Here is a 24,339-nt window from a genome sequence, read left to right on the forward strand (position 1 = left end):
AAAAGCAGAGTAAGATATTCTGTTTTCCATGGTCCCCAAATTTGTTATTGAAATACTAAAATCAGTTGTATCATTCATGATTTTTCTGGTATTCTTGGACAGAAAATTTATCCCTCCCATTCCTGAAATTTAGCAATATTTAAATTTAGAAAGTTTGTTTTTTAAATAAAGTTTATATTAAAAAGGATGTGTGTGTATATATACATAGATATAGTTTATATATACATTAAAACTTTAATATATAAACTTAATTATATAAAAATACAAAGGTGTGTGTGTATATTTGTATGTGCTAAAGCTGGATAGAAAAAAGGAAAAGTGATGAAACTTTGGCTACTGTTTGGAAGCAGAGAGACTCTGATGTGTTGTTGTGCTTGAAATATTGTGCTGAGAATGCACCTACACTAGAATACCTTCCTTTTCAACAACTATTTGAGATTTTAGTAGCTTTGTATCCTGAAAAAGCATATGTGTAGTTCTAGCTGGCCATAGCTGTTAAAAAATAGAGGGGAAGCACGTGAACAATTAATGCCTTTCTCCATTAGGCTGAATTCAGGTAAATTAATTGCTCGATACTACAGAAGTTCATGTGTCTGCAGGAAGGCCTTGACCTATGTACAAATTTGTAGAGGTGTATTGTGCACAAATCAGGAATTTTAAGTATACTGTATGTTAATGATATTGGAGGGGAGGGTGGGGGAGCTGCATTTTTAGTAACTTTTATGGTGTATATATATTTTCAGGGGATGTAGCAGTGAAAATACTAAAGGTTGTAGATCCAACCCCAGAACAGTTCCAGGCTTTCAGAAATGAAGTGGCTGTATTAAGGTGAGCTGGTAGTCTCATTGCTAAATCCTGTTATTCCAAGGCACTGAATCTGACTACTACCCTTCCTTTAAGCCATCTTGCCCAATATTGTGTTTGATAGGCGCAAAAGGCAGATCTTCAGAGCAGAAGAATAAAAAAGAGATTGTATAATGATACTTCTGAATATTGTTGTGGAGCTGTGAGGCAGCAATCTTAATTCAGAGTGTTTCGGTGATTCTTCACTGTTTCTGAAAGTCGTCTTTTCAGATAAATGATACTAACATCCATAATTGTTCAGGTCACCTTTGCCATGCTGTAAAAGGTGAGGATTAATAAATTCTGCCATATCTCATCACTGGACAGAATACTTGAACTGTACCTTTTAAAATTGGAGCATAATTCCTTTTTTTAGTGTATGCTCTGATCTGCATAACTGTTTTCTGCTTCTGAATACTGTTCTTGTAGTGTCCAATTAACTGTCTGTAGTGTTAATCCTGGAACTGAACCAGTTCTATTATCTGTTAATTCCTTTGCAGTTTATAATGACCCTTTAGTTTCCTGTTGGGATTCAGTCTTCTATCTAAAGTTGTCACTTTTTCACAGCTTTCAGGGTGATTTCTGTTGTTCCAAAACTTTTTCTAATACCATTTGCAAGTGTGAATGTTGGTTAGTAATTTCAAAATCCATGAATTTTCATGACATCTTCTTAAAGGTTGATTTTAAATAACTTCCTTGGAACCAAAAGGAAGTATTTTAACTAAAAAGCAGCAAATCAGTTGACTTTATTTAAAAATTATAAATTGGCAACCGTGGCATATTTTATTATTTTTATAAAAACAAACTTTACACACAGAGTCACTTAACAAAAATTGTGCAGGAAACTCGTGTTTTTGGACTCAAAAGCTGAAATATGTTCTGGGAATGCATTTTTTTTGTTTTAAACTTGAAAATTTCTTTCAAAAGATACTAATTTCTGTCTTTGCTACTTTCTGTTAGGAAGACTCGGCATGTTAATATTTTGCTTTTTATGGGCTACATGACTAAAGATAACCTAGCCATTGTTACACAGTGGTGCGAAGGAAGCAGTCTGTATAAACACCTGCATGTTCAAGAGACCAAGTTCCAAATGTTCCAGCTCATTGATATTGCTCGACAGACAGCGCAGGGAATGGAGTGAGTAGCATAAACAATGCTGGCTATTTTTGTTCTTAGAATGGTGTTTCCCTTCTCTTCCCCAAACCCTAATACATGGAATTATTGTGCTAAAATAGGAACGGGTCAAAATGGTATACTAAGTCAGGATTTCGTGCATCCTTAATTCAGCACTATTGTATGCTTTCTTCTCTTCATTTAGTATTTCTCTTCCCATAGATTCTTGCCTTTGTTCATGTTAGACCACTAGTCACTTAACAGTCAGCTTTTCTGTATTTTATCGTCTTTTGTAGCTTGAGGTCTTACTGTAATCACTAGGTAAGATCCTATTCTAAACACAGAATTAACTTTTTTCCTTCCCTGTGTTACTTAAACATGGCAGTGTTTGGCAAACACTAATTTATACTCATGGCACTGTATACTGCGAGAGGAGGGGATGGCTGTTCCTATTCTACAGCTACAGGACTCACACATGCACATGTATTTTTGGAAGCATTCTCCAGATGTTTTGAGGTGATGCAGTAACCACCTCACTTCTCTTTCAGAACATGTTACAATGTTTGTAGCATAGCAGATGCTGACATTGGCTCACACTGTCAGTACTCGTCCATTTTGTAGATTAGGACACAGGTTACCAGTCAGAGACCCAGAAAACGAGGACATCTATTGTGATGGCAAATTAAAGCAGCTTGTAAAAAGTAAACCTTAGCATAGCATACAAATTTCATGCATGTGGGGACAGCCCCCAGTCTTCTAGGGCATTATACAGTTATATAACAATGATGCCACTCTTCTCTTCCTGAGATTTATTTACTGCATTGCTTCTACTTTCTGTAATGCATAAGGCAGTAGACATCAGCTAGCACTTGCCACATTTCTCTGGTCTCAAAGTAGATGCATCCTGTAAATTGCCTAAAGCAAGAAGTCTGTGAAATGGTTGAGTATGAAGTAAACTGTCACGTCTGTTCACGTAAACTCAGCCTTGCAATTTACTGACAGCCTTCCTAATGGTACTTATCTGCTTTTCTCTTTCACAGCTATTTACATGCAAAGAATATCATCCACAGAGACATGAAATCCAATAGTATCCTTTACTAACTTAACCATATTTATTTTCATGTGAGAGTGATTTGTTAATATGGAGCTTTTTGGGGGGTTGAAATAGCTGCTTCAAATGTATGTAGCTACTAATGAGTAAGAAATGCCTTTTTAGGAAGGGCTTTCATAGAACATGTGGTTGCTTGTCAAACTGTTGTGATAAAGATGAAAAAAGATGTGCAACAGTTACGCTCCAAAAGTGTCTTATTTTACTTAAATGATGTTTATGCAATTCTGTTATCCAAATGCTCTATTGGAGAGAAGCTTCACCATTTACTTGACAGGAGATACGTGTGCCTGTGCATGCTGATGTATGTGTGCACATGCGGGTTTTGTTACTGTGTCCCATATATTTTCAATAAATTTAAAGCATCTTCACATGACTGGCAGAAATGGAGTCAAAAAATCTTACTTTAAACTCAAGAAGAGGCAACCTTTTACCACTATATTTCTTTCAAAAATGTAAGTTTCATAATGCATATGGAGTAAAAATGTTCTGATGTCTTTTGCCTTTGAAAATTCCTGCTTTTGAAATTGCCAAGAAGAGCATCCATTGAGCTAGCAGCTCAGCTTCCTTTCATAAAATGTGAACAGAATGTTTTGCAAATGACATCATAAAAAAAATACGCCAAATTCAGTAGTTCCATAATGGAACTGGATGAATGAAAATGGATTCCTATTTTCAGGTGAGCTAGAAAAACAATCATGTTAATATATTTAGGAGGTCAGGAGTTTGTGATTCCTGGTAACGATGACCATTTTTGTGAAATAAATTAACTCTTCTCCTGACATGGAAATGAGAAGTAAGAGTCTGTCATGTTTATATTTCTGAGTCATCATTTTGAACTTAAAACATTCTTAAATGAGATTGTAAAATGATATCTTCTTAAATAAACCCAACAAAGAAAGCGCTAGCTAGCAATCTTAACAGCCAAATCTGTTAAGTAGGTAGGTTACAAATATTTCCAGTTGAAACAGTTAAATCTCAGGAGATCTGCCAGAGAGCTTTATGTAAATATATTTTATTTTGGGATTTGTTTCTAATTGTAATTGTTTTTTCTTAGTTTTCTTTTTTGAGTTGTGAGGACTTCTGTGTTGTTTCCCAATGTGTCTCTTGACACCAGTTGAAGTGCCTGCAGACACTGATGTTAATTAACACAACTGATTTCTATCCTAACTCACCATAAAGACAAATGTACAAATAATGCTGAAGTATCTGGTCTTGTTTAGTCTTAAATGTGAACTCTGTAAATATGGATGCCATAAAATGACTTTTCCTCTGTTTAAGCTACAACTTGTAGCAGGTTTAAAAAAATAATTGGTAATATTCTTGGATAGTTGGCTTGCATTTGTGATAACCTAAACAGGCACTTTGTAATCGTGTCAGAAAATTCAGAATTGTATACTCAAGTTTTCTACAGACTTCCTTTAACAAATGTTTAGATATATTTCTTCATGAAGGCCTCACAGTGAAAATAGGAGACTTTGGTCTGGCAACTGTAAAATCCAGGTGGAGTGGATCCCAACAGGTGGAACAGCCCACTGGTTCGATCCTGTGGATGGTGAGCAAAATGTTTCACTGCTTTTAAGTAGCTGGCTTTCATGCTGTTAATACATGTTTTGTCAGTTGAATGCTATTTTAAAGTTTAAAATCTAAATGAATCAACAGATGCTGTTAGTACTGCGTAGACTTTTATTCCAGTTGTAGGACAGGTTAAAATTGAAGAGTGAAGTGCTGGAGTGCTTAATTGTCCAAAGTAGATGCCATTCACCTAAGGAATTCTCCTTTTGATTTTGGGAGTTATTTTAAATATTTAGGGCAGAGACAGGGCTGTCAGTGGAAGTGCAAGGAGCTGTTCTGAGGGAAGAGGAGAGCCTTTCTCCTGCTGTAATCCTGCCTTTCCCCAAATGAGCTTGTCTCACTGGAGAGCAGCCTTTAATCTGCTTAACGGTGGCTTTTTGAGGCCAGTGAAACCCTGTCTTTTTCGATGTTCTTCATTGTAGCTGCTTCTTCCCCTGCTCAGGACTTGGCAACATCCCTTCTCACGCACACTTGCTGATGGCACATTTGGCAGCTTTGGCAGGGGACTGGGGAAAGAGTAGGGAGCGCTTCTTGAAGTACAGGAATGAGCGCAGTTCATTTTTGGTACTGTGGCGAGACCTTTGATGTATACCGAGATACTGCTGTTAGACCCACTACTGCTCCATACCCTGCACCAGACAGTTGCGGTGGCTTTTGAGGCAGCTCAGAACCATAACAGATGAATGTTGTTTAGGTGCAGAAGTTCTCACGTTCTACTGGAAAGTTCATGGAGTTCGTTTTGGAAGTGGTACTGCAAAGACCTTCTCTGAGAGGGCGTTCCCAACAATTGCCTTTATGTTTAACTTCTGCTGGAACTTAAAAGGCAGTTCCACAATTTTCCTTCCAAAAATTACTGGGAGAAAATCTATTTAGTGACTTTTCAAATGTGCAACTTCAATAGAGAAAATAGAAAAAGTGGAACAGTGCCTGTTACGAGGTTAAAAGGCATCATTATGATTTTTGCAAGAATGTCTTATTTAACACTCGTACCAAATGAACAAAATATTTTAAGTTTCATTTGACCCATCTTTGTTAGTCTACATGCTGAATTTAAGTAAACGGCATAGTATTAGTTACCAATATTTTCGATCTCCCAGGGTAGGGCATGCAGCAATATTTGTGGCGGGTACTTCAGAGAAGGGTAACCAAATCAAAATGACTTGCTTGATGCTACATATTAGTACATTTTAAATCTTTTGACATTTAGCACAGAATGAGCTGCAGGTGTTACTTGAAACAGATTTTCCTTTTAAAAAAAAATAATTCTTTATTACTAGGCTTGCAGCCTGCATTGTTACTTAAGTATATGTATTGTGAGAAAAGTCAGGAAGTGTTCATTAAGCATATCAGGATGTTTGGCCAACATTTGTTTGTGTCATCTAAAATACACAAATCACCTGAAACAAAATTACAAAACCAGAAACAGTTTTTTCTTTAAAAAAAAAAATGCAAAAGCCAAAACTTTTTAGTTTTCCATAAAAGGTTTTAAAACTAACTTACATAGTAGTATGCCTATATAAATGAAACAGGAAAAAAAAAACCCCTGCATTTTTGCTCTTTGCAGTTTTAAAATTTTAATCATTTATAGGCCATCTTTGCTGAGTTATCATTCCTTAGAAGGGGAGGTTGATTCTGTTTCCTTGAAAGTTGATGTAATCTCTTACTTAGTTTTATACTGTTGTACTTTAACTCATACTTTGCTCAGTAATTCTGAGGGACTTCTGTAGGGGAGAAAAAGCTACCTTAGTCAACAGGAAAGATATTTGATAGTTTATATCTTGTTCTATTAAATCATTCCACATTGTTTCTTTTAGGTTCTTTAACTTCACGATTTTGCTTTGTTTTGCAATGATTCAAGAATGTTCTTGCATTTCTTCCCTGATCTTCAATATATGGTATTGGCTTTCACATTTCATGTAAATATTTTGGTATCAATTTTACAAGAGACTGTCTGTACCAGAATTTTGTTTTTCCCCTTTAGCATCAATCAATCCCTGTGTAAGAACTGATAATGAGTCTGAAAGACTCAAACTCAGTTGTATGTAAGATGTAACAAAAGTCTAAACATATTGCAAATTGGAATAATTTTCTAATGGTAAAATGTTAGGTGAAGCGTTGCTTTTTTGCTTACTCACAATTGTATTGATCTACCCTCACCCCGCCCCTGAGATGTAGAGTAGTACTACCGCTTTCCAGAGCCTTAGGTAAACTCATTAAAGGTTTTGAGGTATCCTTTGCTCATAAATTTTGAGCTGAGCTCATTCTCTCTGCTTTCCAAACGTTTTCCCCTTTTCTCATCCGTTCCATTTCTACGTTCTGTTAATATTGCTCGTAATTTGTTTCTTTTTTTTCCTTCTTCTACAGGCACCAGAAGTGATACGGATGCAGGACAGTAACCCATTTAGTTTTCAGTCAGATGTCTACTCCTATGGAATAGTATTATATGAACTAATGACAGGAGAACTGCCATACTCCCACATAAACAACCGAGATCAGGTGCGAAACATTCTTTGGGATACTGCATTTTATTTCTGGACACAGTACATTTTGTTGCCCTTGAGAAATGTAAGATAAAGACAAACACAAAATAAGAACTTAAATGTTGTTCACAACATTATTTGTTTCAGTAGTAAACCTGTGTAAATGTATGTTTACTTAAATATTGACAGTGACAGTTACTGGAAGGAAGAAAAATTTCTATTTATAAACAATTGAAGTGCCCTGTTAATTTATTAATGGGTTAAAGCTTTTGCTACATCAGTAGAATCTGGGTTTATATATTTGCAGTTATGTGATATTTCCCCTTTGTGCTGTTCTTTTATCAGCAAGATTAGATTCTGTGCTTTCTACCAAGTGAAAAAAAAACCAAACAGTGGCTATTGTCAAACCTTTTAGTATTGAATGTTAGTTTGGGTGATTTACTCTTTACTAAGTTGTAATCTTACCAAGTCAGTTAACCAATAATTATAAAGAAGCACATTAAGGACAGAAACCTCAACTGTGTTCTTTACAGGAATGCTTTTTCTGGCTTAGCAAGTGTAGAGCTAACTTATTCTGTAGGACATGACCCTCTGACTGTTAGATCTCTTTGATCTCTATTTTACTGAATCCTCAGTTATGGTTTGTGTTTTTGTTGTTGTTTTTTTTTTTTTTTTTTAATTAAGATTTAATAATAAGCAGTGTGTGTGTATGGGGACAAAATATTAGATCTTACCCCTATTATGTTATATAGTCTGTATTCCAAGTAGAAGAGGCCAGTTCTGTTAAGGAAGTATTTTCTTATTTTTAAGGCTGTCTACGAATTGGGATATTGGAACACGTTTTAATTCATAGTATTGAAATTATATGCAAGCTTTAATAAAACCATTACTCTCACAGAACATGCGACATTTGCCCCTCAAGTTAAGTTTTCCAGGGAAGGATAGAATATTTCCTGGAGAAGAACAATGATACTTCATTTTAGCAACATTATATGGACTTTTATTTTCCCTCCCCTGAGGCAACATTAGTTGAAGAAGAAATAGCCCATTTAATTCTGTTTACCCCTCCTCCCCCCCAGTAAAACCCTCAAAGAAACAAACTCCCCTCAACCAACCAAGCCGAATAACAGTCTTACCAATACTAAATAGTCAACTATTAAGGTTACAGGAAGTCTGATGAAAATCCTAAAGAATGACCATATTAACTTGGATGAAAATGGAAAATGTATTTTCCAACACTAATTATGTCTTTTATTGTTTGTCCCAAACCAAACCCCTCTTCCTTTTTTGCTGCATTAGTTATCACTGGTTATGATCTCTTTCCACTTGCTAGCCATACATCTCCTTTTGCAAAATGTTTACTGAAAATACAGCTCTGCTGATGGATTAAGCTGTTGTGCCAAATTGGTTGGCTGCTGCTAACTGCCCAAATTGGGGATAATTTGTCGCTGTAGCCATCAGTTGAAGGAACTTGCCATGTCATGTCCATGTCACGCAGTATCTCCTGTCCCATTCTGAATGCAATAGTGCCTTCACTATTGAGCATTACAAACCACAGTGTCACTCTGATTTAGTCATGTCCGGCATTACACAAAACCAGGACGATTGTTTCAGTTAACTAATTTGGACAAATCTACAAGTATCTGCTAGTGTGTGTGCCTTTTCATGTTTAATGACTTTGGGACACTAAAGCTATCAACCAGTGAAACAACTTCTACAACTTTGGTTTTCTGCTACTTGCTGCTGCTTTTCCAGATTATTTTCATGGTTGGCCGAGGGTATGCTTCTCCAGACCTCAGTAAATTGTACAAGAACTGCCCCAAAGCAATGAAGAGGCTTGTAGCAGACTGTTTGAAGAAAGTTAGGGAAGAACGACCTCTGTTTCCACAAGTAAGTGTGTTTTTTGTCTAAACCAGTTCCAGAGTATTTTATAAATGGCTATTAGCACACAAAACATCCTACAGGGATACAAGCTTTGGTTGAGAAACTGAAGGTAGACGTAGGAATAAAGTGCAGCCTGCTTCCTGTTTTTGTCTTTATTCATATGTTCATCTTTCATAATGCAGCTCCCTTAGGCAGTTCATAATTCTGATTGTGCGTAATTGCTGTAAAGGTCATTAACAAATACTCTGCATGCAGACTGAAGCAATGTTAGACTAACACTATAGCAATTTGGTTTTCAACAGCTGACATATTTTGGAGGCAAGCAGAAAAAAAACACCACCACACAAAAAAACCAAACCCAGACAAACAAAACCCCCAAACCCTAGCCCAGTAAAAAATCAAATCTGTATTTGTATTTTATTTTAGTATAGGTCTGAGGGAAATAAGAAACCCTTCCTCCTTTCTTTCCCCACAGCTATGAACACGCAAACAAAACGCACGGGGGGATTTAAATTCATGTAGCAATTTTTGGTATTTTTACAGAGGGTACTTCACCTTTTCCTGTCACTCTGAGGATGATGAAGGTGCTTTATCATACTCGTTAAATAGCTGGAATTAAATATTAGCAGATTTTGGAAAAATAACTTCTTGCTGTTACAATCAAGTTTAATTTCTGTTGTTTAAAAAGTTCTTTCAAAATGTTGTTTCTAAACAGACTGTTAGGCAGAAGATGCAATTCTTTCCCTGTTACTCTGTTGGAGAATTGCTTGTTAATTGATCCTAATGTCTGAACTAATGAGAAGTATCCTCCCATCCTCTGAAACTCAGACTCCTCGTAGCAATGAAACCATACAGCATAGTCCTAGGGTGTTATTTTCAGTGTCTCCACATGCTGTATTGTTGCTCTTAACCATATGCTTAAAGCCATAATACACGAAGGTTTAAGTCTTAAAGACAAGCAGCTCTAACAAGCTGCCTTTTCATTTTGTGTTTCCCTCAGATACTGTCGTCGATTGAATTGTTGCAACATTCTTTACCCAAAATCAACCGGAGTGCTTCTGAACCATCTCTGCATCGCGCCGCCCACACAGAGGACATAAATTCATGCACATTAACATCCACAAGACTACCTGTGTTTTAGGATCATGCTCCCCTTCCCTGGTTCTCTCCAGCAATGGGAAAGGAACAGAAGTAACAGAAGTTGTGCTTTTAATGCCTCAGTGTACAGGATCGGTGCCAGCAGGATTATCTGTGTCCCAGTTTTAAGAACAAGCTGCTAAGGATTTCTGCAGTTCTTATCCTGCAGGGACACAGCTCCACATTGCCTTTTTCTACATTTTCTTTTACTGGGATAGTTAACAGAATATAAATCAAGAGATCTATTAACTATTTTTTTAATAGATGCACTTGAGCCTTATTTTTCCCCATACACCGAAGCGATGGATGTTTCTTTGGCAGTGTTCCTGGATTGATTTGAATCTGTTGATAAATTGGTATTTTTTACAGCAAGGATGGTTTGCCTCAGCATTTGAGGAAAGCTGATGCATTATGGTGCTCCTTGATTGCCCCATGCCACTTCAAGTTGGGGGAGTTTTGCCTGAAATGGGTATCTGCAAACAAGACTGAGAGAAGAGGAAAAAACTTTCTGGAAATCAGCTCCTGCCTAAGAGCTTTCATCAAGCCAATGAAATAAGTTAAAATGCTAATTCAACACAAAATAGTTTTGCAATAGTTTTGCACATAGAAGAAAAACTCTTGCAAAAGAATGGAATATTTTCTGAACTGTACTGCTCAGAGAAGGAAGCCAGCCAGTCTTGCTACAGTCATCTTCAGCAACCTAAGCAGCTTACTTTGGTACTATTGACTTGTTTCTTGCACCCCAATGAGGTGGTAAGTGCGGAAAGACAGGTGTTTTGGCTGAGAAAAGGCTAATTAACATTATCAGTGTACTTCTGCAAAATGAGCGTAGTCATCATCCCATCTGAAGCTGTCGTCCGAGAGATGCACTATCAAGAGGAAACTGAGCATATACAGGTTTTTTTGCTGATTTGGGTTTTAATTTTGTTTTTATTGCTCCTGAGAAAATGCATTTATTATAAGCCAAGGTTCCTCTGATTATCTTATTTTAATAAAATAAATTAAATTTTAGGTTTAAGATTCAATGTCATCATTTAATGTAGTAATCCATAGTTCTGACACATACATTGAGATTTGAAAAACTCAGAAAATTACATTCTGAATAACTTTTTAAAAGTTACTAGGATAGCTAATAGCAGTTCAAGTAAAAACACACTTGATATGACAACCTATAGGTTTTCAATCACATACAAGATTTTTTTATTCTACTGTAATCTTTCAGCAGCATCTACTTGTTAAGATACCTACACTGAATTACTATCAAGCTATTTAACTGCATCATTTTTCCTCTGCATTTTATTTTCTGTGAACCTGTTTCTACTTAGAAGCAAGTGGGTTTTTTTTGTCTTGGCTGAACTCTGCAGATGACAAAAAATGGGTGCTTTAATATAGGAATGAATTTTTTAAATAGCATTGTTTAAATATGTTCGTTAGAGCAAAGTTTATGTTCTTGGAAGGGAAGCTTGGGATTTTGTGTTTCTCGGTGTAGACAGATAAGCGTGGGACTCCTCTCCAAATACATTGCTGAGGTCTAGCGAGTGAAGAGACAAGATGTCTGTTACCACTGTTATCTCAATCTAAACTGCTGCCTAAAATTGGTTAGGTGAGGTACTTTTGCTGTGAATTTTCACAGCTTACATGTCCAAGTAGTCATTTCAGTTTATTTGCAGCAAGCAAAAAACCCACAAAGTGCTTCTGAAAGGAAAGAGAGGAACTTGAGGCATGTAAGCCAGGCACATAATTAAAAACCAATACCTAGACTGTCCTCAAAATATTGTCTAACACTATAAGAAGGGTGGAATTTTAATTCTTAAGTGATAATTGAGCATGACCATGAAATTTGCTTGCGAAAAAGTAAATTGATGGTTGACAGAAACTGTTTGAAATACTTCTGCAGGACTTCTAATAATCTTGATATTAACTGCAGCCCTCTCTGAACATCATTTCTCTCATTTTATCTTCATATTAATAAGAGTGAGGTTGGGGGGGGGGGGGGGGGGAGGAGAAATGGTAAGCTGCTTTTACTTTAGCTCTAATTTCCAAAAAGAAACCATTAACTTCTAATTTTAAAATTAAAATATTTTTGATAAATAGGCTTATTTTGACCAGCACTTGATGTCAAATTAGATGAAAGCTGCTAAGTGAAGAATTGAAAAGGAGTGAGTTTAAGTCTTACTGCTCTCACATTAAAACTTCTGTTTGTTGTCCCTAGGTAGCGCTCAAAAAAACTTGTCTTTCTAATGACAGGGTATTGTTACCTGGTTTATGTCTTCTTGGGGCAAAGTAAACCAGGAATGTCTTGTTTAAGGTAAAGAACATCCTCTCCATTGACCTTTTTTGGGTATATTTCATTGCTTGAAAAAGTTCCCTTTTTTTTCCCAGCAAGGAATAATGCGTAATAGCTGCTAGGAACAAGCTTCAGCAGGGAGGCTAAGGGTTGTATTTTGGGTTAGAAACTATGTCTGGGCAAGCGCTCTTGAACATTCCTCTTCCAGTACCACAGCTCTCCTACTGCTACGTTCTTTTCCTTCACCTTTGTCACTACTGATGAAGAATTACACCAATACGACTTACTAGAGCAGGCCTTCACATGCCGGTTTTAAAAAGAAGCTGAGTATGTGGTTATAGATACTGGCACGCTAAGGCCTGACTCTGCAGTAAGCATTGTAACTTTTCCACAATTATTTCTACTCTAAAGTTAACTTTTAACATTTCCCAGGTCAGAACAGAGAACAAAATTTACATGTTTGACGTGAGGAACTGTTGGCCAGCAGAGATGGGGGCTGTCTCCCTTTTCTGTTGGAACCCATACATGAATGCAATATTTTCATCCAGTGTATTTCTCAGTTTTGACTGAGAAATGCCAACCCACAGCCAAAGCGAGTAATCCTGGAATCACTAACTCAGTGGTGTTTAAAAATGAATGCCAGATTAAGGTTCCTGCTCTTTGCTTTATGGCAGTGACCCAGATCCTAGTTTTTCATCATCAAAGCAGCACCCTATTTGCTGTGCTGAGGTAAGGTTTTTTTTGCACAAGTGTCTCTAAATATACTTTGCTTTGCAATACAAATAGTTTGTTGTCTCAGCAATCAAGCTTTCTGAATTGCTCAAATCTCTAAGCATACAGGCAACCTTTCAAGGGTATGCAGCCTTATCCTCAAGCCATCAAGGTTGTACGCTGAATGTGCTTGAGAACTCCACTCGTGCTGCAGTGCGTTAACGCTGTATTACACTGTAGCCACTTCAGTTGTGTCCAGACTGAATTTTTAGTTTAACTGCAAAGTTAATACAAATGACTTCGCAGAATGACCTGGGCTGTTCTAAGACTGTACTGCAGCTTCAGAAAGGTGTCTCTTGCTCTGCTAGAGGTGTGTGGAGATGGAGAAGCCCAAGTATCAGCCGTGCAGTTAAGAAAAGCAGCAATTATAAGTAATTTTCAGTTACAAAAGAAACAGTTTTGTTGTAGAGTTGCAGACTGAGATCAGAAAATGTAGGTGAAATACATTTGAACTAGTTTAAAATGAAGAAAAAATTAACTCTTAGTGTTGGAATGACTACATTACTTGCACTCATTACAGTTTCCAAAATGCACGTTGTGCTGTAAGTTAAATTGAGCTGTATGTTGTGACTTGTGATTGCTCTGCCTGAATACATTAAATCAGTGCAGTTGCTTTACAGCGGGTGTTTTAAGAGATGCTTCCTGGCACTATACACTTAAATTCTTTCAAAACAAGGATAGGAACTTGACTTACAGAGTCTCTGAGAGCCAGGAAATGGCCAGACCCTGCTCCTGAAACACTTGCTATAAGAATAAACTTGATTCCAAACTCTAGGTACTACTTTGAGGTATAATGTATTAGTTCTTAAATCTCCTTTTTAAGGAAGAAAAAGCTACACTGACCGTTATTCCCAGTGGGTTTTTGTAAATATACATTTAGTTGATACAGTGGAAAAAAGAAGAAAAAACCCCACCCAAAATAGATTTAACAACAGTTTTTAACAGCTTAAGCTTTGCGTGGTAAAAGAGGAGCTGCATTTACACCACCACTCAGCTCACTAGACAGCATATGTTAGGCCAAAGAGGGAGAAAACCCGCTTGGGAGTAAGGGTTGTTTTTTCCATGCAATCAATTTAACTATTTAAATACACTTTAGTATTTTTGCCATAGAAAAACTATCTGAAAACTTAACCAGGACTGCACAAGCAAACCACAGGGCACATTCATTCTAAAACTGCTGTAAAAAGTAAAAGCATTGCTAAATAAATAGGTAGATTGCTTTAGGCTACTGCACCTTTAGTTCTCTTTATTGAAAAATAGCAGAATCCTCCTCAGTCCCAGAAAGGTGCATGAAAAGTTCTCCAAGTTCTGTTACTTCATTGTCTGTGCTGGTCACAGTCCTGCTTTCTCTATCTTCAATAAAGTCCCACAGACGAACAGAATTGAAGAACTGGAATAAAAGAAAATCTGATTGAGCACAAACTGGTACTTGTCATGGTTCCATCAAAATACTATCCGTTATCAGTCTTATTTCTTAGTCTAAAAAAGTCAGAAGTTGAGACTCAGAAGCTGGGATTGAGCCAGACTTTACAAATACTCAGCAACACTTGCCATTCCAGTCAAAGTGACAACTGCTCTCTCTAACGTTACAGCATGAATAAAGCGAGGGCAAACCAGCCCACGTTATGGAGCTGTGTCTACATTAAACCTGCCTTGACCAGTCAGGGACGTGGCCAAGTCATAAGGAGGTTTTGAGAAGGCATAGTCCCAGCTCTATGTAGGCAAGGGAGATGTTTTTAATACTGCAGACAAAAGCTTGAACAGCAGCATTCCTTTGACAAAAGGTTTGCCATGAGAAGGATTGGTTAAAAAAAAGATAAATTTTTGCTATTAAATGAAAGGTGCCTTCTCCTTTCCCTAATAACAAGCCTGTGCATCAAGGAAATGGAGGGGTGCTGTCTTCACTTATCTGAGGCTGTACACTACTGCTGCTCTAAGTAATACACTTTACATTCAAAATGTGGTTGTAGTGACACTTGACTGGCACATTCCCTTACCCGCACAGTCCCCTCAGAGCTGAGCTGTTTCCGTGGTTTTTCAGGCTCAGCTCGTGTCCCATCTGGATAAGCATGAAGGTAAAGACACTTTCCTCCAAACGGGCAAGTTCCTTTCCCTTGTTCAAAGTACTTGCAGGGCTTTTTCCTGATGCAATTAGAAGGAGAGAGTACTGCCTTCAGCAAGTAGGAAATAGATACCCTTCACTCTGCATGGCTGCTTGTCTCATCCTTAGTCAGTGCAGCAAAATACTGTTAACATACCAGGCGTTCTAGTCTCCCAGTCCCAAACCAAGAGCAGTCAAAAGAGTTGGGGAAGACCATTAAAAGCAAACAAATAAATAAATACAAGAGCATAATAAGTAAAAAAACCCCAAACTATCTTAAGACATGGAAAGTGAGGGATGTTCAAAGAATGTCATTGATCCTACACCTGCATTTTCATCATAAAAAAATCCATTGCCACTTCTCTAGCAACATTCCTGTATTTTCTACCACTACAGTTTTATGAACCTACTCATCATCTTTGGAAGGTCTATTCCAATTCTTTGCTAATTTAAGGTTCCATCAGCTTTGTTGTTCAACTAAGCTGTTCTAGCTGTGTGGCAAATGTTTATAAAGGTCTTCACTACAGAGGTCATGGAACAGTGGTGGGGAGGGGGTTGATAAATTGTTCTACAATGCAAAACATCTGATGAGGAAACTCAAGAAAATGCAACTGATGAAACTGGTTCCTGAGGCATAGATACAGCCTCTCAAATAGCAACTAAAAGGAGAAGAAAGCACAGCAATAACCCCAGACAACCAAACACGCCCCCCCCCGCCAACCTGGCAATGCATTAAAAGTGTAATGAATTAATCTTGGTTTGGAATGGCAGTTGTCTGTGACTTCCAGGTTTCTAGGTCAGGCTTTTTCCCTCACTCACTGGCACATAAATCAGAATGGATTTGTGCTGACAGGACCCCTGCTCTTCACCTGGGCTCCCCTTCAGTAGCATTCTTTCATTCCATGCAATACTAAATCCTCAAGTTAAACTGACTGCCAAGAGATCTAGCCATAAAAACCGCTTTTGTACAGAGACTCTATCCATTTACAACACTACTGCTCAGTGCTCAGTCTTAGCTGAGCACTTGCTTAAGCAAAACCCCTTGTATTCTCTTCTATACAACAGTCCAACACCACCTAAGCCTCTATCCAGCAACACAAAAGCTTACCTTACTGAGAGCACGGCCATTTAAGAACTGCACTAAGCTGAGGCTTCTGAGAACAACTTTCTACCCTCAAGGCAAATTAACATGAAGAACCATGACAGCAAGAAGGCACTGAAAACAAACCGTATCTGATGAACCTCAGTTTAAAGTGATTAATTTTATTCAAATATCTTGCCTGACTAAAAGAGAAAACAAGACGATGCTGGGTTCACTTAATGGAGCAGTACTGCTTTCAACACTTCTTCTGCTGTGTTATAGCAGGGCTTGAGAGACGTAAAGCTTCCCAAGCAGCTGAAAAGCTCGTAGCAACAGCTACACACAGGTTTAAGTTAGGCCTATTTTTTTCTGTACTCCAAAGAGGATGTCTAAAGCCACGCAGCCTTGAACAACATAGTCAGCACTCACTTGGGTTCAAGCACAGATCTGCTTGTTTACCCTTAAAAAGAGCAAGCAAGGAGCTAAGTAACGGTACCTCACTGTTCTGCAAACTACATAACCCTTACGCAGGGCAAGCACGACTTTGCAAAGCTGCTGTAAATCTACCCGTCAGCAGCACTCTCCCAGCGCTCCAAGCAACAGGCAAATACTTATTAGAAAATAAAAGGAATGCACTCGTGTAGTATTTTCCATTTCCAGTAGACATTACAAAAGCCCTGTGAATTTTTATCCCATACCTCCAGAGGCTATTACATTTTCCTCCTCTGTTTATTTTCCTCTGTAACTGACAACCTTCCAGGCAATTATGTCTAAGGGATCAACAGAAAATGCACAAAGCCCATTTTGACAAGTAAACTGAAATAACATCAACATTTCAGAGCACAGTGAGTTTGAATAATTTCTGACCTATAATTATGCAACAGACCCTTTCGTAGCAGCCACAAAGTTAAATAAAACTGTTAAAAGAGATTAAGAATTCTCTGTAGAATGGTTTGTAACTGCATAAAGTTGAAAAATAGAGGCCCTTTGACTAAGGACAATGTAAACTTGACTTAAGGACAATGTAAACAGTGTTTGTGGTTACAGAACTTACCCCACTCCCTGCTTAAATGCTTCAATGAGCTCATTTTTCTTCTCCTGGTCTTCTACCCAATACACACTGGGAATGACAAACTCTGATATCACACGGCACTCTGGGCAAGACCTTAACGGATCAAGACAAAACAGCAACGCTGTTACTTTCTGAGAGCGATACTCCTCAATAAATCAGCTGGAAACAGGAGTCTCCCAAGCAAAGGGGAGATGGTTTGTCACACTGAAGCAGCACCCCTGCACACTTAAGTACCGCACATGTGCACCTTTGTCATTAGTTTCAGTTGAAATAATCCAATTCAGCCCAGTCAGGGCTTGCACTGCCTTGCATTTATTTCTAGACTTGAACAAAAGTAACAGGTATTTCCTCAACAGACAGAAATAAACTGTATCTGTTAATCCCAACAGGCAGAAATAAACCTTTATTATGTGAGTACTGCTGCTCCCACACAGCTGAAAGCCAAACCAGTTGAAAAAAAGAAAAGGAAGTTCTCAGCCTTTTGAAACGGGATCTGGCTTCTACCAGCAGCAATGAGTTGTTTGCCTGGTGGTTTTATGAGATGAATTTCTACACAGGAACCAAGATTGAGATTCAAATATGCAACTTCAGGTACCTCAACAAGCCCAGGAAAGGCTTTATTACGCTCTCCCCACAAGTCCCATAAAACGCCTTGTCTCCCAGCAGGCAGCGCTTTTAGAACTAAGTCAAGTTCCTCCTTTAGATTAACTGCAACAACCAGTATGTTTGCCATCGTAAAAAACACGTTTGAAGAATTTGTATTAGTATTTAATCCACATTCAAACTGGTTCCCAGGGCACTCTTTATGAAAGAAACAGCACTCAGTCCCTGGCCCCAGAAGCTCAACTCCAGGTTGCATTCCAAGGAGCTAACATTCACTTCAGTGAAATTCATAATGAAAGGTGTGCAGAAAAGGCTATTTTGTCAGAAGACTGAAAATACTTCCCACCTTTTCCTTAGCATCCTTGTAACTTGAGAGTTTTCAAAGAGATGCTTGAAAAAGGAAATTGCCCTAATTGGAGGTTTTAAATTCTGTCATCTAAGGAGGAGCATGTTTTGAATGCATTTTTTTGTCTGGCTAGAAGATGAAGGCATTTACTCAGATAAAGATAAATGTGTGATTAATGGGACATTTAGCTTAGGTAAGCTATCATTTAGAGAAAAATCCAGTCATTAAGCACATACAGACACAGAAAAAAAAAAAGGAGTTACTGGTTTCTCACACCAGGTGCTGCAAAGGGCACAGGCTAGCAAGGACTCGGCTGCTCCAGAGAGCATCTATGTGCCCTCTGCCCCACTGTCAATGCAAGGAGAGAAGGCGGAGTCACAGAAGGCCGCGTTCTTCCCACACCGGACCACAGCATGTGGGTAAACTGCTACCAAAGGATACCTGGTGCATCCTACTCGCCTCAAAGGTAGTTCTCCTCATAGCCCTACTCCATCGTCCTGGGATTTGCCAGCACTTGAACTAGGATTTTCTGAGCTCAAATCTTATTAATGTTACTGTTTCCAGCTCTGGAATCCCTTATCACCCGTTTTATCCCCGTATCAAGTCAAAGCAGACCGGAAAGCCCATCTCCCTGACACAGGCTACAGAGGAGAGACTCTGGTTCACATCAGCTTACTTTATGATTGGATTCTCAAACTGCTTGGCACATCTCCACTGCCGGATGCAAGACAAGCAGTACGTGTGATTGCAGTTGGAAAGGATCCCAAACCTCCTCTCGGAGGCCGATGGTTTCTCGTACACCACTTCCATGCAGATACTGCACACCTTGTCCTGGCTTGCCTGAAAGGCAAAGGCCTTCTCCATGTCGTGCTCAAATGTTGCCATGCACATCTGTCACAGGAGAGATGTCACTGGTTATTGCAGTCCATGTGTCAGCCTGTTCCTTGTAAAACAAGTGTCTATGAAAGGGATCTATTACAGGAAAAACAAGGTATGCTGATTAAGAGCATCACTCCTACCCTTCATTGTCAATATTTAACTTTAAGAATATTAAATTCAGTCACATATTTCAGCCCTTCAATGTCCTCTGCAGCTTCAGGAGTAAAACTGCCCGAACACTCTTCATCTATACCTTTCTGTATCTCTGTCATGGAACAGGTATTGCACAAGGAAATGCTTCAAATACCTCTAAAACCATCTAATTCAGGGCCCAGAACGGGTGCCACACCACCAAGATGTTACTCCACTTAGCGTTAAGGCCACACTCATTCACCGGATATTAAGCTTCACCCTAGCTAAGGAATTAGTCTCTCGTTACAGACATTTCTCAGCACTGTATCCCAGTAGTGACTATCAATAACGAATTTACGCTTTCACAGCACTACAAGGTGAGCTGGTGGTTATACCCGCATAGTTTTACCTCTTGCTTTTCAAGGTTCTCAGGACTAGACAAGTAAAATAAATTTAAAAGACTTTATAATAAAAAAAAAGGACACAAAATAATTCCACATTAACAGCAGCATACTGACTACTGCACCTTCTCATCTGACACACACCTCTGCTCCTGAAGCCGAGCACCGGCCAGCAGCAGTGACGGGATTCCCTGTGGACACCAAGGAGCTCCTGGGGAGAAGGGAAAACTCCTACACCTATACATTTTGCAAGTATACACCTACTGCACAAAACCTGAGATTTTTAACCCTTCAGATTCTACTCCAGGTTCTGGAGACACTTACGATTCAGTAACCACTAAAGCTGCTGGTCCTTCTCCTCAGCTTTGAGAACTCTTGTTCCTGGCCAACCCTGACCTCAGTCTGGTAGCCAGGCAGAGAAAAGAGCAGCCCCTTAATCCCATCTTCACCCAACCAATTCCTCACACAGTCCCTCCAGCCATCTTACTTCACGTTCAGCTCCAAAATCACAGTACTCTCTTCCACCTGTCCCTACTTGGCCCTGCCCTGAAATCAGCGATGACCAAGAGGAGACACCCTTGGTTGGTGGCTCGGCAGAGTGGCAGGGCAAGGCCTCAGAACACACCAGCAGTCTACTGTTCCTCTCCCCCACTGTACATAACCTACTATGGAGACACTGCATAAGCTACAGAAGACATTTTCCTGGTAGAGTTTTAGGGTGTTCTGGGAGGAGGCTGCAGGCAAGTTTCCAATAAGAATGAAATGAGAAAAAAAGAAGTCGCTGCAACATCATTACCAATTAAGCTCCAGATGCTTGAACAGACCACTCTTAGAATCATTTTATAGCTAGACAAACAATAAAACAGAAGTTCTTTGGAACAACAGGCTCTCCTACAAAACATGTCTTTGGATTTTAGAGCAAATGAACCAGATCTTGCACCAAGCAAAGCAAGTCTCACACCGATTTCCTGTTAATATTACCATCTCATGAGCCTTCCTCTGTTCTTGGTCAAAAGGGTGAAGTACTTGCAATCCACAGATCTCACACACATCTCCGTGGAGGTAAAGGCAGCGATCTCCAAAGTGGCATGCTCCCGCTGCGGCATAAGGACACAGCTGCTCTCCGTCAGCGCAGGAGCTTCCAGCTACTGAATCTTCCAGTCCACTGCAAATTGCTTCCAAATAGGAATGGGGCTTCATTTCCAGATTATCATTTTGGTCACTGCAACACACTGCATCACCTGTGGCACTGGTCGTCTGCTTTTCTTCATTCAATCCACACAGGTCTTAGGAGACAGAAACATAGTATGGACCATACAAGTCATGGCACAAAACCCACACAAGAAGCTCCATATACCTTCCAATGACTACCTATGATTTTTTTTTTAAAAAAAGTTTTCTTCTCAATGAAATCTCATCTCTGAGCCCCTTCTGCTCACAAATCACAAGAATTTTCACAAGCTACCTACTGAAAAGTTCAGTTTCAAGATTTCTTCAGCTATTTTCTGTTTACAAACAGGCTAAAAATTCCTCTTGTTTCACAGCAGGGCAACCAGCCCATTCGGTACGACAGTGAGAACAGGTGGGAACAGTGTGCAGGCGGCAGCAGGGCTCGGCTCCTCTGCCCTGCCTCTCAGGCACCGGCGGATGTCTCTGTGCTCGTGTTCCCAAGGGCTGGCACAATCCTCCACAGAGTGCATGCCAGGTGCCCCAGCACAAAGCAGACAGGTTTCTCACAAAAAGTAGTTTCTCACCATTTCAAATGCCCTCATGTTGAGAACAAAATGCACAAAAAGATCTGAGAGGCAGAGATATTTTAACCAAAAAAACCAAATCAAAACAGAAACACACCCCAAAAAATCCCCCCCCAACAGCCACCCTTCAGGGAATGCCAGGCTAAAAGCCCATCAGCTAGACAGAGTCATTAAAAGGCACTGACAGGCACAGGTGTTTCCAGGGAAGAGGCCTCATCAGGTAGGGAGTCTGACTGAACCTCTCCAGCTGTCCACAAAAGTCAAGTAGTAAGAGGAGAAAAACTCCCTAACTCCTAACAAGCACCAAGGACGAGCCCAGCAGCGCTCCCACTCACTTCTGTCCCTGAGCACCAGCGTCTTCTTCTCCCGTTTGCCAGTCTCATGCAGTTTGCTCCTGATTATGGGTGCGCTGTGCTCAGGAGGATGGCGAGGGTTGTGCAGCGCTGCTGCTGAGAGAGGAGGTGGCGCAGGGGCTGTTGCACCCCCTGACACAGGGAGCCTGGTGTGATCATACCTGCAAAAGACAAAACAAAGCTTACAAAGGCTAAACTTGGCACAGCAGCGGGATGGCTCCCCGATGCCAGACTGAAAGGTTTCTCAGTCTCAAAAAATGGATGCCTCTGAAAGCACACCTATATTTTCTTCTCCAGAGACACCCAGCATAGCTGAAAGAACATTATTCATGTGCATACTAAATTAGATCTTCCTCATCCCCTCATACAAACAGGTTTGCTGGCATTTCTAAGAGAAGTAACATCAAAATGCTGTGAGGAAGGAGCAACATTTCATGACCTCTGTTTTCCCCCTGCAAGCAGCAATGCTTAGACGTTATGCTCCCACACCACAGAAGAAATGCAGTATTTGCACACAGGATAGGAAAGGGCTCAAAACATCTGGTAAAGCAATGGAAATATGCTCCAGCTGCAGAGCAGAAGCAATCAGTGCAGTAATGAGGCTGGTCCAGTAAAGCCGTGGCCATACCCAAATGCGAGAATATTTCTGATGGAGACAAAAATATCCTCCGTATCTGTTTCTGGTCCTGCACTTAGGACCTCTACCTGCCCACAGACATGCCACAGGCATGTGAATCACTTGTGAGCATCGAGTACCCCAAAACCCAGCAAAACAGCCGGAATAAAACTGCAGCACATTTTGCGACCATCATCACCTTTGAGTCAATGTATGATGTGGTCCCCGTGAATAACACAGCCGTCACGGACATCATACATTACTAATTCTGTGTGAGCAGCTAATGGAAGCTGCAGAAATCACCCATGTTCAATCTTCTGATCCAAGTTTGTTACCCTGAACAAAGCAGAGGAAACGAAATACAACCAAGCTGCTGCAATTGCAGCGATGCTGCGAGATCCCCTGTCCTCCTTGTCAGGTGACAGTACAAACACAGGTTTCTCATCCACGACCAGAATTTTTCCACAAAGGAGCCATGGGCTGCCCTGCGGCCCGTCCCCAGCGATATGTAACAACGTTAACTAATACATAGTATTTACTTGAGCGTTTCTCAAGACCAGAAGCCTTCAGGAGAAGGTGTGGTACTGTCCGGTTTTTCCCGCCAAACCCAGGGGAGCATGAGAAAACAACTTTGCTCTAAGACAGAACTGAAAGTCCTTGAAATCATGCATTAGAATCTGCACAAAGGATGCTACGGGTTACATCAAGAGAACTGAGTGAAGCATTGCTGAAACACCTCCCGCTTCCAGCCCCTTCAGTCACTCAGAAAGCAAAGCATGCTGCCAAATGCGGTTTCGTGTGAAGTTGCAGGCTCTGTTTTTTGCATTTAATAGGTCTTACTATAGCAAGAACCAGATGAAAAACATTTGTGAAACCTGAAGTTTAATTCCTATAGAGGAAAATAATTGCTGAAGCCAAGACAAAGTAAAATTATAATATTGGACCCATAAACTGGTTTTGGTACTAGGAGAAAAAGCTCGTATTTAGTATATTATTTCATTCCCTTTGTCATCTTAGGTTTTCTCGATCTTTATGCCCAGTTCTTCCAAACACACTATTCGAAAAAAGAGTCGGGTCTTTACCTGCACCGAGCTCCGTAGGCACATTGTCCCTTCTGGTAGTACTTGCAGATGGTGGACGATTTACTTGTAGATAAGTCATGCGAGAACAGACACTTGTTTCCTTCCCGACACACTCCTTGCACGTAGTACCTGGGGGAGAAGCACCTCTGGTCAGACAACTCTGTTTTGTGAAGACAAGCGTAAGAGCGGTTTTCCTTCCCAGAGGGAACTTCGAAAAACGTTTCCCTCGAACCCGACCTCGCCTCTTTCGCAAAGTCCCGCCATTATGGGGCTGCAAGCGGGGGCGCAGCAGCTCCCTGCGCTCCGCCCCGGGCAGCTGCGGGCACCAGGCAGCACCCGCCGCCGCTTCCCTAAGGACGAGCCAAGGCCAGCACGGCCAGGCGCAGCCTTCCCCGGTGGCCTGTGCGGGGGTTCGGGCCGGGGAAGCCTCCGCCACCCTGCCCCAGCCACCAGCAGGCCCCGGGAGGCCCCGAGACGCGCCAGCCGGGCCGGGGAAGGCAGGCCCCAGGCCCAGGCCCGGGCTCGGGTCCAGGCCTAGGCAGCAGCGCTCACCTGCAGGTCACCTGCTTCGTGCTCATCCTCGCCACGCCGGCCCGCCCGGCGTCCCGCGTAGGGATTCAGCTCCGTTCCGCTCCGCCACCGGGAGGAAGGGCGGAGCCACACGGGCCCGCAATGCCAATCCCCTCGCCCGGACACATTTCACCGCTGCGCCGCCCCACAG

The 24,339-nt window shown here is 40.4% G+C and overlaps 2 protein-coding genes across 7 annotated transcripts in view; one reads left to right on the forward strand and one right to left on the reverse strand.

Moving 5' to 3' along the window:
* Nucleotides 1-11,151, forward strand: part of RAF1 (Raf-1 proto-oncogene, serine/threonine kinase) — a 45,424-nt gene extending 34,273 nt beyond the window's left edge. For all 5 annotated transcript variants that reach the window (XM_064454324.1, XM_064454322.1, XM_064454321.1 and 2 more), the window contains 7 exons: nt 744-828; nt 1,804-1,980; nt 2,997-3,043; nt 4,501-4,619; nt 7,004-7,135; nt 8,875-9,009; nt 10,004-11,151. In XM_064454324.1, coding sequence (XP_064310394.1) covers nt 744-828; nt 1,804-1,980; nt 2,997-3,043; nt 4,501-4,619; nt 7,004-7,135; nt 8,875-9,009; nt 10,004-10,144 — 836 coding nt within the window. In that variant the 3' untranslated portion in view covers nt 10,145-11,151. The remainder of the gene's footprint in view (nt 1-743; nt 829-1,803; nt 1,981-2,996; nt 3,044-4,500; nt 4,620-7,003; nt 7,136-8,874; nt 9,010-10,003) is intronic.
* Nucleotides 5,930-24,329, reverse strand: MKRN2 (makorin ring finger protein 2). Of its 2 annotated transcripts, XM_064454331.1 has the most exons (9): nt 24,171-24,329; nt 23,619-23,747; nt 21,903-22,081; nt 20,795-21,099; nt 19,078-19,292; nt 17,435-17,545; nt 15,196-15,340; nt 14,433-14,588; nt 5,930-6,360 (listed from the first exon to the last, which is right to left on the reverse strand). In XM_064454331.1, the coding sequence occupies exons 1-8, from the start codon at nt 24,194-24,196 to the stop codon at nt 14,445-14,447; spliced, it is 1,254 nt and encodes a 417-aa protein (XP_064310401.1). In that variant the 5' UTR covers nt 24,197-24,329; the 3' UTR covers nt 5,930-6,360; nt 14,433-14,444. The 2 variants fall into 2 exon arrangements, with proteins under 2 accessions (XP_064310401.1, XP_064310400.1); XM_064454330.1 differs by lacking the exon at nt 5,930-6,360 and having other exon boundaries at nt 14,418-14,588.
* Nucleotides 24,330-24,339: the final 10 nt, after the last annotated feature.

Source organism: Phalacrocorax carbo, chromosome 6 (assembly GCF_963921805.1).
Source record: "Phalacrocorax carbo chromosome 6, bPhaCar2.1, whole genome shotgun sequence".
Classification (NCBI taxonomy): domain Eukaryota; kingdom Metazoa; phylum Chordata; class Aves; order Suliformes; family Phalacrocoracidae; genus Phalacrocorax; species Phalacrocorax carbo.